Source organism: Leptonotus elevatus, chromosome 7 (assembly GCF_054856555.1).
Source record: "Leptonotus elevatus isolate MCC_2025b chromosome 7, RoL_Lele_1.0, whole genome shotgun sequence".
In the NCBI taxonomy this organism is placed as follows: Eukaryota; Metazoa; Chordata; class Actinopteri; order Syngnathiformes; family Syngnathidae; genus Leptonotus; species Leptonotus elevatus.
Window position 1 is genome coordinate 16,592,250 of NC_141245.1, and position 18,872 is coordinate 16,611,121.

Here is an 18,872-nt window from a genome sequence, read left to right on the forward strand (position 1 = left end):
ATCTAAAGCAAATCTATGTGGTTGTTTTATAAACACAAGGAGTAATTTTATTTATTTAATTTTTTTATTCATGTTCAGTTTGACAAGTAAACTTCAAATGGGAGTGGCCATAAACAGCCTAAAGACTAATTTTGGAAGAATTGTTCACTATCTGCAAAACTGCTGCTTGTTGTCAAGTGAGTTCATTTATTCATCATCATTATCATCATTCATAATCCCATCATAGAGAGCAGATCTCAAGTCAAAAAAGGAGGAATTTTAACATAATCAAAAACTATATCTATAAATCTATAAAAAGTTGAATATGAGACATGGATTTGGGTCATTGATGTTTCAAATTAAACTAACTTAAATTAATTTGTGTTTTTTTGTGTGTGTTTTTGACATGTAATTATAAATGCTGCACATGCACACCAAACTCACCTATATCCAGATTTTTTCTGGTCTCCTCCTCTTGCTTGCCCGTCTTGCCCTTAAGAGCGTCATCCATTTTGACTAAAAATGAAAACAAACATGGTTAATTGATATCATACATAAATTGTAGTGCAGTAAACAAAGTTACAAATTTCGTCTCGAGTTTGAGCATGACGCGCTGACAACAGCACAATCATCACAGGTGAAGCAGCAAACGAGAACACAATTAAAACAGGATTTTGTTTTCTCGCAGGCAGGAAGTAGTCTCCTCGGCGAAAAGTCAACGACAGCCACCCTGCCTCTCTCGCTCTCCCTCGGAGCTCCTTATCGCGTTGGCATAATGAAAAGCCTAAAAGCAAGGCAGGCGGCGGGAGTAAACACTCGTTGGAGCATTTTAAGCACCTCTCTCCCCACCCCCAACACCCCCCGATCGCCTAAATAAAAAATAATCAAGATGTTAAGCAACATTAAAAAAAATATATAATGTGCCGTGTGGCAGGACTATCAATACCGCCTGTAAATTAATTACATTTTCGTTGTGCGCTGCATCATTTATTTTGCGGGCGGCGAGGCCTCGGCGGAGCCATTCGCCTTTATTGCGATCTCGCCGCTTGATGAGTGAGTTATGTAAAATTGAGTCTCCAATATCATTACACTTAATGAGTTTAAACTTCAGCAGGGAAAAAAAAGGCTGCTGTATCGTGTTTTTTGTGTGTTTTTTTTCAAGGTGGGGTTAACGCAATATAAGAGTGGGTGGAGAGCACAGGGAAAGTGTGCGGTTAGGGCACCACTGTGGGAGTTTGACTGTGGATTGTTGCAGTGAATGTGCTTTGTTTGAAATGCCTCATTGGAAGTGACTGGTTGCATAGCTGCCGAGCAAACATGTTACATAAAATACATACACAGTGTATATATTGAGTGCGTGTGTGTGTGAGGCCACAGGGTGAGCTCGGCTGCGCTGCTGGTTTTGTTGACTAATTGGCGTAGACAAAGAGGCCGTCACACTGCTGTTACGGCTGGTTAAGTCTGGAGGTTACGCATCTTTGCTAACAATGCCTCGACATGGATGAGTGAACCCTCGTCTACCTCCCTCCGCGTGTGTGCGTGCAACATTGGGTGTGTGTTATTGGATCAGTTTAACTCGGCGCTAACAAAGTCCCAATTTAAGAAGCCGAAGGTTGGGGTCAAAAAGCAACCCAGAAAATTCAGCGTCTTGTCTCTGTAATTAAAGTGGAAGCTCTATGGCCAATCCACCATTTAGTCCGATTTGGTGGTGAGGGGGGAGATCAACAACAATACAGTGGTGCCTTGACTTACAAGTTCCATTTTTCATACCCCATTGAAAAGAATAGGAAAAAAAGTCATTAATCCATTCCAGCACTACAAAATAAAGACCCACAAAACTAATTCTAACCTCTTCTCTCTTTTTTTTTTTTTTTTTTTTAAAGCAAACTAGCACTCTTTATAAAACCATATAGTAATACCAAACGTAATGTCAAGATTTAAACAGTTTGAGCATCATGGTTTCATGCCCATTGATATTGTGCTACTTCGGCTGTGTGCACTTTGGCCATCAGGGGGCAGTATACTATGTATACTACATATATTTCTAATAAAGACTTAAACATCAAAGTGACTCAGTAAATGGTAATAAGAGCAATATTTAGGCCCTGGCCAATCAATCGATATTTGTTGATTTTTATTATTTTTTTAAACACATTATCACAAAACAAAAATGATGACAGTCAAACCGATTTTCCGATTGTAAAATCAAACAAATAGTAAAGCACAATGTACGATAAAACAGTCATCTGTTATGCCTGCAGTTCATATTTGTTTTTATTTTAACAGTTAAGAGAACAAAAAAAACGTTATTTTCTTCATGATCTTTATATATTTTTAAATTAACTCCCTTGCTCCCAAAAACATATAAATATGTTCTATTTTAAATGTCTTAAGTGTCCCAAAGACATATTTATATGTTTTTTAAAATTATTATGATACTTTTTTTTAAATGCTAGAGCATACAGAAGGCTTTGATGCAGCCTCTCAACTGCAAAGAACGGTTAATTAGGTGATTTATCTGTTACTGAAATTTTAGTCTGCCAAATATCGCAGTTCGCCTCAAACAATCCATACCAGTTATATAGTACTAGTCATTTATTGCAGATATGCATGGAACATTTTTTTATATTGCCTGTCAACGTGATGGGTCATCATTTGTGTTCAGATATTGATAATTAAAAAATAAAAATAAATTATTAATAATAATAATAATAATACTGATTACAGTAATTTTTGGACTACAAGGCGCACCTGACTATAAGCCACAGGTGTTCTACAATGTTCAGAACTGAGGTGTCAGTGTCACATGAGCAAAATTGTCAGGTTTTAGCAACTTTAGAGGTGTTCTACTCCATTAAAGTCTTTGTATTTTTTTTATATTTATTTAGGTACAATTTTGATTGAACTTTATGTGCAATACATTGTATTTAATCATTATTCAAATATTTTTTTCTCCTCTTAACGTTTATGTTCACTGTGCATCAGGTTACAGCGGCTTACATATTAAATATACTTTTTTGTCATTTTTTTCTTGTTTTTGATGAACACTTAAGCCTACCATGCTATTATATTTTAGTATTGATTGTGCTACTTAGAGAAAATTATTTTTTGGAGGTGGTACTTAGTTTAAAAACTTAAAGTTTGACAACCACTGCAAAAATTTATGATATTCCACCAAACTAGCAGCAAACTACTATTCGGCCTTACTGTTCAGCCTTTGCGGAGGTCTGCGCTCCACCATGTGCTCTCGTTGCAACCAACAATTTATTAAGCATGCACAGTTGTGTGTTTGTACGAGGACACCTGTGTGTACGTAGGTGCGTGTGTGTGTTGCTTTGCTCGGGGCTACAGGGAGGCAGGAAAGAGACGGCGCGGTATTAGAGGTATAATGTTGGAGAGAAAGGAGGGAAACGGGTCCAGAGACACAAGCGGATAGATGGCAGCCATGTAGGAAAAAGGAAGAACTGACAGCTAGAGGGGGGACAACTAAACAAGCGAGAGAGAAAAGGCCCACGAACAACATCGTGGGGATTTGACGCCTCTTTAGCGTTGTTTATCCTCCACCTCCATCCCTTCATCCCTTCGCCAACAGCGTCTCTTATCCTCTTCTCCTTCTGTTTTTGCCCTCTATCCACCCCTCCCCGCGTTTGCGCCGTCTCTTGCTCGTCTCTCCAGTCTACCGTGCCTTGGGGCGATAGCAGCAAATCAAACTGTTTATCCATCTCTCATCAGCGCACTTGCCTCGCGGAGCCCCTCACAACAATGAAAGCAGGGCCGAGCGCAGAGCCAGGGATACCATTTAATTAAATCAACATGAGCGCTTTTTTAAATGATGATCTGCAAAACATACAGGGACAAAAGTATTGGGACACACCTCTGACATGAATAACTCATCAAATAGGGGTTGGGCGAGACCTTTTCAAGGGCAAGTCAAAATATGTTCCATTTAGCCCCACTACTATGAAGACGGCAGTTTGATTAATATTGTGCTGGTGGAATATGAGCTAAGCAGCAAAATCCACCTGTTGTTAACCATCTCAGGGGGCTTGCTGTCGACTGAACATGGCATGACAGTTGCTCAGGGCTCAGGTAACAACGACCAATCACAGCTCATCTGTGTCTGAAGCTGAGCCGTGATTGTATTTAGAATTATTAATCGGTTGTTGACTCAGCTCTCCATATTGAAATGAATGGAAATTCCATTAATCTTTTGAAGAAAGTGAAAAAAATCATACTAGTGTGTGCAACTTGGCCACCAGGGGGCAGTTTAATACACTAATGCAGTCACAATTGAAGAAGAGCTTCATAACTACTGTACAGTACTGTAAGTGACTCCGTAATTTTTTTACTTTTACACATAAGATCACAAATGCCACTGATATCTCAAGGTACCACTGTACTTTGACTTTCTGTAGGTGTCACAAACAGGTGTCCAAATGTGTCCATATACAGCATATATAGCAACATTGCAATGTTTTACTGTAGTAAGAGAAGCAAATGTTGCATCCATATAAATATCTTTCTTAGTGGCTCCAGTCCATTATGGGATAATAGTGTGATGGACTTTTATTAAAGCGGGTAATAAACGGTCTTTCACTTAATTTAGTCTGCGTTCGATCTTGGCCCTGTGAAAGGGGCGGAGCATGTCCTTATTATAAGTGTAATTGCAGCTCGGGGGAATCCCTGCCATGGCTGCCAGAAGATGTTCCAAGCGCTATGAAAGAGAGGAAGAAAGTGAGGAAAAAGGCAGGTTGCCATTTTTTTTAACTTCCTCCCTTCAGAAACTCTTCTTCTATCACTTCTTTTACCTCCACTCTCCTCTTGGCAGGATTAGCGGGGTCTCGTTAGAGGGGAAAATGTAATAACGCTCCCACCAGGTGGAATGGGGCCATTATCAGCCAGGAGATGGATGGGCCGCGTTGGGCCGGCGGGGGCCACGCGCGCGCACACAATTTAGATTCAATAAACTGGCAAAGCAAGACCCACAATCTGATTTATCTCTTTACACGCTGCCAATGCTCGCTACTTCAATGCTGATTCCCTATTACCGCACGTAGAGGGACTATTCATTGGACGTGTGGCGCGGCGGTCGCAAGGGCTTGTCGGGGGCGAGGGGGGGCCTGGGACCACAGCAAAACAGATCCAGTAGAGGGTTAATGCATTTATGCGCAGATAAACAATTAAATCTAAGGTTGAGGTGAGTTATAGAGTTATTAAGGGGGGGGGGGGGTGGGGGAGGAGAGTGCGGCTGTTGCATGGGCCTTAGGCTAGGTGCTGTACATACATAGTGTATTACAAGTGAGAATGGATATCATATTATAGTTTGAAAGTGCAGCATCCAGCCCACGTTTTGCAGCAAGTCAATACCACATGTAAAAAGCAGCCGGCTGGGTTCAGCACAACCGTTATTCACTTAGCTCGTATGCGTGTAAATGCAAGAGGGCACGTGTTGGCGGACATGCACAACACATCCTGTTTGACTGCGAGCGTGTGGTCGGTCGGTGGGCGTCGTTGGCCGCGGCCGCCAATCAAGACGAGGGCGAGATAAATCAGCCTCGCGGCCAACGACAAACAGAATATTAGAGGCCGTGCGCCGCCATTGGAAAAATGTCCCTTCCAATCAGGACGGCTCAGCACGCAAGCCCGCAGACAAGAAACCGAGGACGGCCAGAAAGAGGAGGTGATAAATTAACGGCTCGAATGGAGACAGACACACATACCAGAAACAGCAGAAATTATAGAATGATAACAATTTTAAAGATTATGAAGATGTTTCTAATTGATTTGCAAAAGAGTTCCTTCCGTTCCTATGGTGGCAATGTAACCTGGAATTATATGAAAGTCAAAAATAAACACGTAAAAGTCTAATATTAAACATATACATGAAAAAATACTTCTACATCATAAATAAACTCTGAGGACCTGATTTATTCAGATTAATTAACGGGCGCTAAATTGTGTGTCCATTCACTCTAATCAGGCATATTAAAATGATGACTTTGCAATTCAGTTAGTTTTGGTTTCACTAGGGTCTGCTCAATTTAATTGGCTGACATTAGCTCTTTTAAAATTGGTACAAAAAAAATAAATAGGAAAAAGGCCAGATAGAAGATTGTTTTGTTTTACATCAAGACATTACAAAACCAGAAAATGGTAACAACATTCAAACATAGGAAACAAATCGGCCAATTTTTACAGATTTTTCTCTCTGTTGTAAAGTTAATCAAGAAAACCACCAATGATGGAACACTTTATTGTAAAACAGTCATGTTCCAAACTTTAATTCATATTTCTCTTCAATCCAAATCAGTAAGGCCCTAGTTTTTACCATGGAAAATTTGGGAGAGCTCTGCAAGTACAAAACTAAGTTAGAACTTGAGGCAAATAAATCTTACTGAGCTATAGAAAGTAAATCGATCGCTTTGATTATTATTGGGGATGCTAAAAACATAAAAGCAGCATAAAAGACATGTTTTGTTCGTTTGGGACAGCTGTCACAGTATGCTGAATGACCCAGATGCAAGGAGTTGGAAGGAGGTGGATGACTCCTTCTTGTGACTGGCTCTAAATCTCCAAAATTGAATTTCCAAATAAATTGTACAGCGTGATCATTTTTGTTTAAAAAATACACTAACGGAAAAGTTCCATTCCCCCTGTTGCCTCTCATTTTGCCTGGGCCTCGCCTCACAGTATTTAAAGACGCCAAATCAGCCACTGCAATTTGTCCCAGCTTTGATAAATCACATTGCATCTGAGTGGTAATTTTGCCCGTTTGGCTGACACATTCCTTGTAGCGCTTGGTTAATAGATTCATTCTATATCTGTTTGCGTGTAGCAGGTACACAGCAGCTCCAGATGAGCTCAAGGAGAAGCATTTCCCAATGCGACCACTGGGTGGCACAGCACACAGGCAGCATGAGTGGGAGGCTTCAGGCAAGGCCTTTCCTCTCAAATGTGTGTTTGCATGTGTTCATCATGTGGCTGCAAAAAGACAACACTCCACAGGATATGTCACACATGAATCCAGATCGAACGACTCACACTATAAAAAGATCAATTAGAGCTGCTGCTGGTGTTGTGGATGTTTTCGAGGAGGAATCAGTGAGTCAATGAAGCAGAGGCGGAAAACCAGGCTGACACGCTGACCTCCGCACCGAACTTGCTAACGTCTGAAAGCCAAGAGCTGTGAGAGCTTTGGAGTAACATTTTAAGAGCACATTTTGAACTTTTCCATTTTTATCACTCACTGATCGTAGTGAACTTTTAATTTGGCAAACTAAATGAAATAAAGCTGTTAGAGAAAAAAGCAACTACGAACACTTGATACAAACTAAACTTGAAATGAAGTAATTACATGTAGTCAATGTATTTACAATTAACTGACGGTATGTTTGTCAAAAGTAGGTAAAGTGTATTAAATACATACACCAATGGGAAGCTGCTGCTCTAATGAAAGGCACTGTCAGGTCCACTGAAAGCAAATTGGGGTTCAATAGCTTGCTCAAGGACACTTTGACATGGTCAAGGTCCAGGATTGAACTAACAACCTTCGGCTTTGGGAGACGCCCACTCCCTCAGTGAGCCATATTAGGTCGAAATGGGCGAGCATCAAAAACAGGCTGATAGCTGGCCTTATTTAATGGTATGGGTACTTGCAACGGCGGCTGATTCTGGCTCTCCTGTGGTCGAAATTAGAACTTCTTAAAAATGCATTAAATTAATGGCAGTTTTCTATATTGGGATATATAGGTCTTTCTTTGAAATTATCTCCCAATTATTATTATTTTTTTTTGTGTTCATGAGAACACAACACTTGTTTCAAGACTTTCCTCCCTTCAGGTGCAACCTTGACCTTTAGGTGTTAAGAGTTGTGAGCAGGTATCATGAGATCAGTAAATTTAGCGGCAGGGTCTTGAGGACGAACGTGGGTGTGTGTTTCGGGTCTGGAACTTCCACCTGCCCTTTGGATCGGAGCAACGGTCCATAACCCGGAATGGCGGACACACGGAGGGGAAAGTGGGGAAGAAGCAGAGGCCTCCAGCGGTCAGATAGAGATCAGAGAGGGATCTTACTCAGGAGGTTTCTGCGCACCGCCACGAGCTGCGCGCACACAAACAATACGGACATCCAAACATAACACGCAGCAGCCCAAGGGGGTGGAAAGCTCCCAAAAAAGAGTCTACAATATAGCCACCAGGTCAGAGTTCAAGCTCGAAGCCTCAGTATGGAAATTTCTTGTGTAAATTTAATTTGCCTTTGTAGGATTCTGCATGGATATTAAAACATTACATTAGCGTTGAGTGTGTTGTGTGTCTTCTAATTGGCTTTGCTGGGGAGGGTGTGTATGCCTTTCAGACACGGGCTGAAGTTCTGCGAGGAGAACTTTGTCGGAGATGAGTGGGTAAGTGCACATCGCAGGTCTTGAGAGGGCAATCAGAGCAAATCCATAATGCAGGGATCACTCTGTGAAATATTAAAGCATCCCGCGGCCTCCGAATGACATCTCACCCTCGACTTCAACCCCGTCATGTTTCCGCTCGCTACTTCCTTTTTGTTATGCCTCTGATTTTTTTCCTCCCTCTCATCTCATTCATGTCCTTCAAATCTTCTCTTTTCTCTTCAAAACACCTCCTAATTCTTGGCATCTGGTGGACTCTGCTTTTTTTCTCCCACCCTTTGGACTGGGTGGGAAACCTGTAGGAGGATATGAAAAGGTACGGGGACGACATTTGGCTAATCATGCTAGGCCGGGCTACCTGTTTGAATGGTTAAAAGAGACAAACATGGAGGGTTTGGCTCGTTTCCATGCTGCTAACGCGCTGGTCAATTTTCATGATTTTTTTAGGGTGCTTGTTAATGATGATCTAATCATCTATGAAAATAAGATGACACTCGAGGTTGTAAGAGGCAAATTAACCGCCCAAAATAGATATTTAATACAGCCGGACTCCCCAGGCAAATGTTGCCTCTAAAGATGTAAGGGAACTACAACTTGAGTTAGAACTGACATCATGGCGACAAGAGCTCAATTAAGCAAGCATGAGTTGAGCTTTTTCTTTGTGACATTTTGACAACATTGTTAAATACAGATGTTACATCATAACGTTCCTACTCTGAAACCTGATCTAAAATGTTTAGATTCATGAATAGCGCTTATGTCCTTGCTTTAGTTGACAAAGAGCAAAACTTTAGCTGATGGGAATTGAAGGCGGGACACACATGCAGTCACACACATGCACCACTCAACTGGCATGCACCACTACGCCACACACAGCAGCCTAATGTGAGATCTCTCAGCCAGCTGTTGCTTCGCTTTGATGTTTCCTTACTCTCTGCGTCTCCCTCGCCTCACAAGCGCACCCATTGTGTAAAGTGGGAGGGGTATATTTCGCTTGCTTTGTCCCCAGGTTTATGATTCTCTATCAAAGGCCGTACATGTGGTCAAGTTGCATATTATATTGTGCAGTCAACAAATACTTTCAATTGATCAGGATTGTGCTTATGACGGTCACAGGTGAGCTAGAGCCTCTGCACATGTGGAGAAGCGACTATTTACATTCACAACTATGCAATTAAGAGCTTTCATATTAATTTAACATACATGTTTTTGGAAACGTGGGAGGAAACTGGAGTAGCTGAGACAAAAAAAAAAAAGCATGCAAGCACAGAGAGAACATGCAAACTTCACACCGGAGAGCCTGAATTGAGATTTGAACCAAGAATCTCTTGATTGTGAAGCAGACCTGAAACCACTATCCAGTCACAAGAAGGAGTCATGCCATATTACTTTTGAAAAAACTTAGTTAATTAATTGGTTAATAACTAGGCTTCCATCACCCATTCTAGTGGTTGATATGTAAATGAATAAAAAATAAGGAATAAACTTTCCTTTCTTATATATATTTTTATATAACATTTGCCACCAAAAACTGGAGTGACTTTACATTAGTCCCCTTTCAACAGCAGGCAAACCCTCATAGTATAGCAGTTTTATTTTCACCAGTCATCTGAGCTTCGATGTCAATTGTGTGGTTTTCCCAAGGGGAAGATGGTTGGAAGGCCTCGCTATAAGAGCTGAACCCTCTGTTGAACAAAATAATGTTCACATAAAAGAAAAGCATTTTTTCTTTTAAAGTTAGATAAAACAATTGACCTGTTTTGCCAGCCGCTGCTTGTTGCAGACAGTTGTGGTTACAGTAAAATATCTTGCAAATATATCTTGAGTCACTGTCAATCTTTACGTCATATGAGCCTATGGCAAAGTTTGACACGCAATTAAGCGCCCACAATTTAAAAACTTAGCAAAAGATTGTAATACTAAATCACGTAGAACATCCCACCAATAATGAAATACAATTTAGCACCCGCTATTCAGAATCTGAGTAAACCAGGCCCAGAGAGACTGTAGATCAAGAACCTTGTGCTAAAAACTGATCTAGTAGAGCATCCACAGCAATTTTAGTGCAAAAATATGCATGTGTGTGAGCCTGTGTGTGTGTGTCCACTTATTCTAGGGTGAACGCACTTGATCACACTGTTGAATGCTAGAGAATAAACTCAGTCCCCCCCCGCTGAAAGCCTGCTGGATTCTATTGTGATGGCACAGCGCTGAGTATGTGTCTTGTGTGCGAGCTGCGCTAGTAGTGTTGGGGGTGTGCGGCTAAGACCATCAAAACCCCCGCACATGAAAGGTAAACCGGAGCGGCTAATCGCCATAATGACACAAGGAGGCTGCGAAAGGGGCGGCCACTTAGAAGAAGAGAAAGGCGAGGAGAGGTTCTGGCTGTGTCAATGGGGCTCAGCTCAACTGACCACATTACAGGAACAAACACGCAGTGCCACAACAGAGCCACAGGCTTGGTGGTCTCCACCACGACGTGACTGCTCTTTTTGGCGTGGACGTCATGGAGGGCTCAATGTGCATGTATTATATTAAAAAAGAAAGAAAAAAATACATGAAAAAACGATTAAAAGATAAAACTAAAGACCTCCACCAAGGTTTTGAAATCCAAAAGTGAACAATTTAGGATTGGGACTCAAGCAGGTCCTGTGTCAATTTTAAATTGTCAGTAAAATGGTAATAGTCATGCATTAAAAAAAAAATATTTGACTGATTATAATACCTTAAACAAGGCAGAGGGAATTATGAACGGTTCCAAATACCAGGCTGAGCACAAAAAAAGCCCCCCCCCCACCTAAATAAATAAATTAATTAAATAAATATATTTGAGTTGAACTGAGCTACACACACAATTTAACACAAATCAGAACAAACTGTATTTTTTTTTATTAAATACTGACAGTTCCTTGGTCAACATGTGGATGACTTCATAGGAAAATGGTCAGGAGAAAAAAAAATTAAAAAAATTCCGGAAGTAACCAAATCAGCATTACGACAGTAATAGAAGTTTATTAACATATTGGGGAAAACATGAGAGAGGGGAGTAATGAGAGAGGAACAGTGCTGGAGAATTTGGAGTGAGATAAAGACAAACAGAGACAGAGGGAGGAAGAGAGACAGATCGAGTACAAATGACAGCCCCCCCCCCCCCTTCCGAGAAGACAACCCCCTCCCTGCCCCCCACCGCCTCTCTCTCGCCCCTCTATCCTTCTCGTCTCTTAATGCTTATTTTCATCGCTTTGCTTAAAATATTGATAATCAATTAGCACTACGTCTGTTTTGCTACAAGAATGGCTGTCGCGCTCGATCACTCTGTCAGGGCCAATTGGCCGCTCATTCAAAGTTCATCTTTTTCCTGGGCGGCTTCTGTGCCTTTGGAGGAGTCATTACGTGCCGAACATAGCCCGAGGTGCAATCACCTATTCTCTTTCATTACCGGCGAGATGGAGAAGGTGAGAGAGATTATTAGAACTTTGGAATGATCACAAAGCTCCACGCCGCCTGTCAGATCCCCCCTACGTGTAATTCATCTGGCCTCGCTCAGTCGGCCCCCCTTCCCTCCTCCTCATCCTCTCTCAGCCAGGGGTTTGGCCACAGACATTATTCATGAACATCTGCAGCGCGCTGAATATTCGGCAGCTTTCGCCGTGATGAAAAGGGAGCTGCCCCCTTTAGACTGGAAAATTAACATGCCGGCACAGAGATTACGGACGTTTCATTGCGAGCCCCGTTTTGACACAACGAGACCGGCCGCCACAGACGGTCCAGGCTGGGCTGACTTTGACATGCTATGTCCACAACTGTCTCATTAGAACTCCATAAAACAACTTTTTTGGGTGTTTAGGCAATTAGGGGAGGGGAAAAAAAGTCGACATAGTCGGATAAGTCGACTACAAAAATAGTTGACCTTGAAGCTTTTTTCCGAGTAAAGCTACCAGTCTAGTCAACACATCCTGCAAAGTCTATTCACATTCTCTATTGGTGGAAAGTTGATGCAGTCAAGCTATAAAGTCAGTCAGTCAGCTGTTAGCTGTCGGCACTCACCAAAGTGATGGCATATTTGGCTTCCTGCTCAATCCTTTGCTATGTCACTTTCTGCACTTTGCCAAATTTGTTGAACACAATTTTTATTCTGCAGGCCAATCCCAATTGTTTGCCTAATGTGTCATGTACAGTATATGCTCTTCACATTTCAACGTGAACAGTACTTATATAAAATAAATTGGATATAAGTTCTATTAAACTCTATGTTTACAGAAAGTAAACCAGTATGTCATACTATGCTACCTCATAAAATACACACTACATTTTTTTGTGGAACATACAAATGTTGAGGGTTGATCCCCACCTTTTGCTTACATACCAGATTTCAAAGATGGATGCTCAACCTGTGGCGAGAGCCAAAAATGTTCCCCACTAAAGTCTCATTACACCCCCCTTCACCCGCGTCTACGGGCCTTTCATTTTCTCCTGTGTGTCTCTCCACATGAAAATGCCGGCAGATAATGGAGGCTATTCCTCTCTCACACCGCGAGCAACACAACTGGAGTCCAGCCAAGCATCCTCTCATTCTCTCTCCTGTCGACGAGATACGCTCTCACCCAGTGGTGCTTTTGTAACCGTGCCAAGCCTCCAAGAGAAATTGGTTAAAACACCACTTGTTTGCCAAGATCTTGGATTGATGATGGGAACGTTTGGACAACCTTACGAAGTCTCCAACATATCTCAAAGACTCTCAATGGTGTTAGATGTGTACTCTCTTGTTTCCAGAATCACTCTTTCACTGCTGGAGCCCTAAGAATCACAGCAACCATTAATGGAAAAAAAAAAAACTCTTGTCAAACAGTACATTTAGGTAGTCAGCTGACCTTACCTGGCCAATAAAAACATTGATCCATCGTTTGCTTGTGTAAAATGCTCCTTAAAACTCAATCGAGCCTTGTGTGTTACACTGAATTGATGTTACCTCGTAAAAATGGGTTACCCTCACACATACAGATTTAATTGTCTTAAATCATTTTCTGCGAGTCAGTTTCGGAACAGTTCTCCAAAATTCCAGGTGTTTGAGGACAAAAGCAAAAATAAAAAATTTGAGGGGGCCAAGTATGTAAAAACACACAAGAAACTTGCCTTCACAGTCACAAGCTGTCCGAGAAACATAAAAAATGACAATGACCAATAAAGGGAGACACAATGGGAAGCCTGGCTGTTGACACGAGGAAGGAAGATGAGGACATAAGAAATAGGAGTAGACCCAAAAGAAAAAAGAAATCAGCTTTCATGGCCTTTAAAACGAGGAATACTTGGAGGCTTCTGACAAGGCTGGAGCAGGACTTTGCGCTGCCTCTCACTGACTGTAAATGGGCAGAGCAAGTTTACTCTGGCTGTGGGATCCCAAATGAGATCTGGCAGCTTTGCCAGGGAGTTTGAGGCGTTCAGTGGCAGGGCGGGAATGGCGATGACGGCCTCTCTTTTATCTCTAAATCGCTGGCGCACGCCCGTGAACGCTCTGCAGTTAAGGAAAAGGGGAGTGCAGTTTCAGAAACACTTGTCAAAACAGAACAAAGAAATACAAAAAAGGTCAAAAGTGGAAGAGGGGAGATAGATGCAGAAGGAATATGCCGGGAGATGTTAGGCCTCTCCACTAAGCTTTATAACACCCGACATTCATTCCATGAAATACGGTACAGCCGCTAAGGTAGTTTTGGGATGGTGGTTAAACTCCATTTTTTCCCCCCTCTAAGTTTCTAAACTATCACACAATATTTTAGTTTGAGTTGTCCCAATCCAGTCATCTAATATTCAGCATCAAAATCATATTCTGTCCATCTCAGCAAGATATGGAGTAACTTTTTTTTCTTCTTACAACTGACTTGCAAAAACTATGAATGCATCCCAAACTTTTCTTCCATAAAACACAAACAAGGGAAATAGAAATTGCACTGTGCTGTGAGGAGGGATTGTTAGAATAAAGGATGCCTTCGTTGTATAATATCATAGTTTAATCCTCCTGATCCCTTCTACCTCGTTCTGCTCGCGTCGTTGTATTTTCTTTTTCAATTTACAGGATTTGTTTCTGTGTGTGTGACAGCAAGGAGGATGAGGTATAAAATTCATCTTTATCCTGGTTTTATTGCGTTTGCTCCGCCTTGACAATGCGCAGCAGTAATTAGTCGGGCAGTTTGGTTCCAAGCTTTTCGCCGAGTGCCCCCATTTGCCAACTTTCGCCTTTTGTTCTTGCCACACAATGCCGCCCACTCGCCCGCGGTGTCGTTCTCCCTCGCTCCCTCTCTTCCTTGCTCACACCCACACAGGGCGTTACACAATCTATCCAAATGTGCTTCCATTTAAAACCCCATTACCAAGTCCCTGTTGTTTTGTTCCACGCAATTAAAAAGAAGCGGGCTCTTCATAAGAACTCGGCTTCCTTCGTTCTGTCTCTCTTAGTTTTGTTTAGTTTTTTTGCCACTGGCTTTCTCTTCTTCTGTGGTTCAGGGGAGTTACTGTGAGTTGGCCAGCTCCACTCCCCCTAATTCTTCAGGTTTTGTTTACATATAGGCTTAGATTGGTCCCATTTGAAAGGGCTCAGTGCCATGTTTCATCCTTAAGCCGCGATAATACCGCTGAGCAACTTCAGCCAAATTGAAATAAGGATACTACACATAGACATGCTTGAAGCTAGAGAGGTTGACCAATGTTAAAGAGCACTTGCAATACTACCTTACAATGTACTGACACTTAAAGAGGGTCAAAAACTTGGAAGCCTTTTTAGGGGTAATGACTAACTCGCCAAGCTTTGCAAGAGTGTCCGATGGCAATATCAGACTCTGGTTTCTGGACTGTGCAAGTGTGCCCTCCTGCACCATGCAGGAAGGGTGTCATTTCAAAGGGGAGCCAAGTAAATGAGAGACAACGACTAGTAGTGACCACGAGGTCACTAATGGTTGAGGTGTTAATTTCCCGAGTTGAGTAATGACTCATCTACATACTTCAAAAGGTTCAGGGTCGCTGTAACCTGTGTTTAAGACCAAGTGCAAAATACAACCAATCAACCAAGTGATCAACATCAAGAAATATCACAAACACCAAACTCTAAAAAAAGAATTATTGAACCAATTCACTCATCCATTCATTAAACTTAATATATGCACTTGAATTAAATTAATCCAAAATTAATCCAAAGTGAATTTATTAAATTTAATGACGTTAATCCCAAATTAATATATTAAGTTTAATAAACTCGTAATTAATTAAACTTAATATATTCACTTTGGATTAAGTTCATTCAATTATGTGCGATTTTTTTGTCAACAATTCAATTTGTAATCTTAAATTGGTTAAACAATTCTCTTTTTAGTGTGCATTAAAAAACAACAACAACTAACTAACCAACTATGAACAAACAACTAAATAACAAACCAATCAACCCACCAAATTGTAGCCCCAAAGCTGTGCTGCTAGCATAATTTAATCGTTTACAACTTAAATGAGTATAAAGACCAGAGATGTGACTGGCGGGACCATGATTAATCAGAAGAAAATAATCAACAGAGTAATCGATTATTAAAATAATCGTCAGCTGCATTGAATTATTTGTAATTGCAATAAAAGGAATACAAATGAAACAGAAACTAATGTAAACACATCATGTTGTAGTTCTTGTTCTGTGGACACCAAACTAATTGAGGCTGAATGAACAGTGCAAACCCACAGAACCGATCCATCCCTAGTTAAGACCACAACTTCAAATATTCAGCTGCCATATGTCTTACGCACTTATTCAAGGAACATGCACTGACAGGTGAGCCAGTCGTCTATGTGGCAAATTGAAGAAGAGGCTGGGGCGGGCAGGCCCAGCCATCAAATGACATGTGCGGGGAGGAGGCTCTGGTACTCGTCTCCTGGTGCAGACAGCTCTATAATTCACTCTGGTCAAGACGTTTAGGACACACAATGGCTTTAAAGTGCTGCGGCAGCGCCGTCTGCGCGTGCCTGAAAATGAGCACGCTCCATATAACATGACAAGTAGCTAATGTCAGTTTGCTAAAACCCAGATGGTGGATGGAAATTCAAGCATTTTTCTCATTGATACTTCAACTTGAATGAAAATGTCCAATATGCACCCTCACCCACTGAAACAACATATTGGCTTCATTGATCTCTATTTAAAGCTCTCCAATAATAAATTGGGGCCCCAACCAAAAAGGAAGCGAAAAAGAGGCTTAAAGCTGCTAATTGAGTCAGTGCTGAAAGGAAGCTATTGATCAGAAGCATTATGGGAAATTAAAAAGACCAGGAAAAACTGGATCAAAGTAAATGAAGGGGAGGGAAGATATCACCTCTTGACACACACAGTAACATTATCACATATGCAGCACATTTTAAGAACAGTTGTAGAATCTTGTTTAAAAAACAGCAAAGCGAGATTAGTTTAAAAAAAATAATGTTTCAATCAGTGTACATCATAAAAAGACCATACAGCATCTTGCTCAGGACCTGTGGATGGGGTCCACTGGGGAAATGAATAAAGCAATGGGGCCCCGGCTGGTTCATGTGGTTCATCTATTGGTGCCCCGAGACCATCGTAATCTGGTCCCCCCGCTCCATCCCACCAGCCTCACTAGTGGGCCCTCAAGGCTCCCAGCCTTCTGCTGGGGGGCTGCTTTGTGTCTCATTAGCAGCTCCCGAGATGATGCAAACATACAACAGGAAACTAAATTAATCAATCAAATGCTTTTGCATTGCAACCATTATCTTACACACTTGTGTAACGTTGGAGGTGGAAGGCAAACAGTTGCACCTGACAGCTAATGTCATTGATTGGTTGACATTGACTAGAATATCATCACCTTAGTGTCAACTACAATTTTTTTTTTTTATATATATATAAAAAAAAAAAACTGGAGTTGTTCAACTCGTAGATCCAATTAATGCATCCATTGTGACTCACACAATTAATGACATTACACACTATTGACAGAATTCTTAATGATCAATTAATATTTACTATAACTATTATGCCCATCCCTCACATCTCAAGTCTTAAGGCAAAACCGTAACGGTGGCGTGTGTGTGTGTGTACGTTTTCAACTGTATCATCAAAAAGTCAACTGTTGCTTTTGTGGTGGAAGTCAACCTTATTTCTTGACAATAATATGTTATTTGTGACCTTACTTGTCTAAACATGACATTCTGATTAATATTTCATTTTTGGAATATGAGTTATGCCGTAAAATCCAGCTGCTTTTATCCATCTCACGGGGCAGCCATTTTGCCACTTGCTGTCGACTGACGATGACATCAATGTTGCTCAGGCAACGACCGATCACAGCTCATCTCTTTTCTGAAGCTGAGCTGTGATTGGTTGTTTGCCTGAGACCTGAGCAACTGTGATGTCATTTTCACTTGCCAGCAAGTGGCAAAATGGCCGCCCCAAAACGGCTGGATTTTTATTGCTTAACTCTTATTCCACGAATGCAATATCAACCAGAATACCATATTTAGACCAGTGGGGCTGCATAGAACATATTATTGTAAAAAAAAGAAGAAGTTTTTGGTTGACTTCCCCTTTAAAGAGGACACGCTTCTGTGAACTTAAATCAAGCTAGTTGTTAGAAGAAGCAAGAAAGACACAAACACACAACCTATATCCACTTAAAATAAAGTTAGCTACATCAACTCCACATTGTGGCCCAATCTACTTACACAGGCAAATCCAGGGTTTACATTACACTGAAATAAGCGGCGGATATTGGCAGAATGGGCTTACCCCGTCATTGTGCTAACTGGGCTTTTCTGAGGGAATTTTCTGGCCTCAGATTGTTTCAAGAAAGACTACACAAAAAAAAAAGAAAAAAAGAAGTAGCAGTTGGCCTCCATCTCGAGTTTGGTGGGATTGGAGGGGGTGTTAAGATGATTTGTGGGCCCTTTCTCCTATCAGATCATCTAAAATGTGAGTGATTACACCGGTAATCAGCCGCAAGCCGACGCTGGCACAGTCTGCCTCGACGAGATAAAGGGCGAGCGACAAGAGTTAAGAATGGAGAGAACGAGACCTGAGAGAGACAACGGGAAAGCGGGAGGAAGGTGGCAGATTATCACACGCCAGGACGACCATTCCCGCGCTTGTGCAGCTTTTCTCCGTCTCGTACATTGTTTCTATGAGGAGACGTGTTTGTTGCGGGCCAAACAAATAGCTGACACTGCCTCATCAAAGCTCGGGATTGGCAGCCAAGCGTGGCTGTTGACAACAACGAGGCCAGTGAAAGAAGAAGAGCAGAGGGAGGAAGAAAAACGGGAAGACAACAGAAATCCCTGCTGTAATTCCCCAAACTGTAATCCACTGGGTTTAATGGTCTATGTGTGTGTGTGTGGGGATTACACGTTTATCATCAATGCTCATTCCTGTTCTCAAACTGCCGTCTGTGTATATACGAGGCCCGACAATGCTAGCTGAGGGATTTAAACTGTCGTTCGCTATCACACAACCACA

General features: G+C 41.6%; 1 protein-coding gene across 2 annotated transcripts in view; it reads right to left on the reverse strand.

Moving 5' to 3' along the window:
- rsrc1 (arginine/serine-rich coiled-coil 1) overlaps positions 1-18,872 on the reverse strand; it is a 127,758-nt gene that overhangs the window by 27,034 nt on the left and 81,852 nt on the right. For both annotated transcript variants that reach the window (XM_086081051.1, XM_086081052.1), the window contains exon 7: positions 424-495. In XM_086081051.1, the coding sequence (XP_085937177.1) occupies positions 424-495 (72 nt within the window). The remainder of the gene's footprint in view (positions 1-423; positions 496-18,872) is intronic.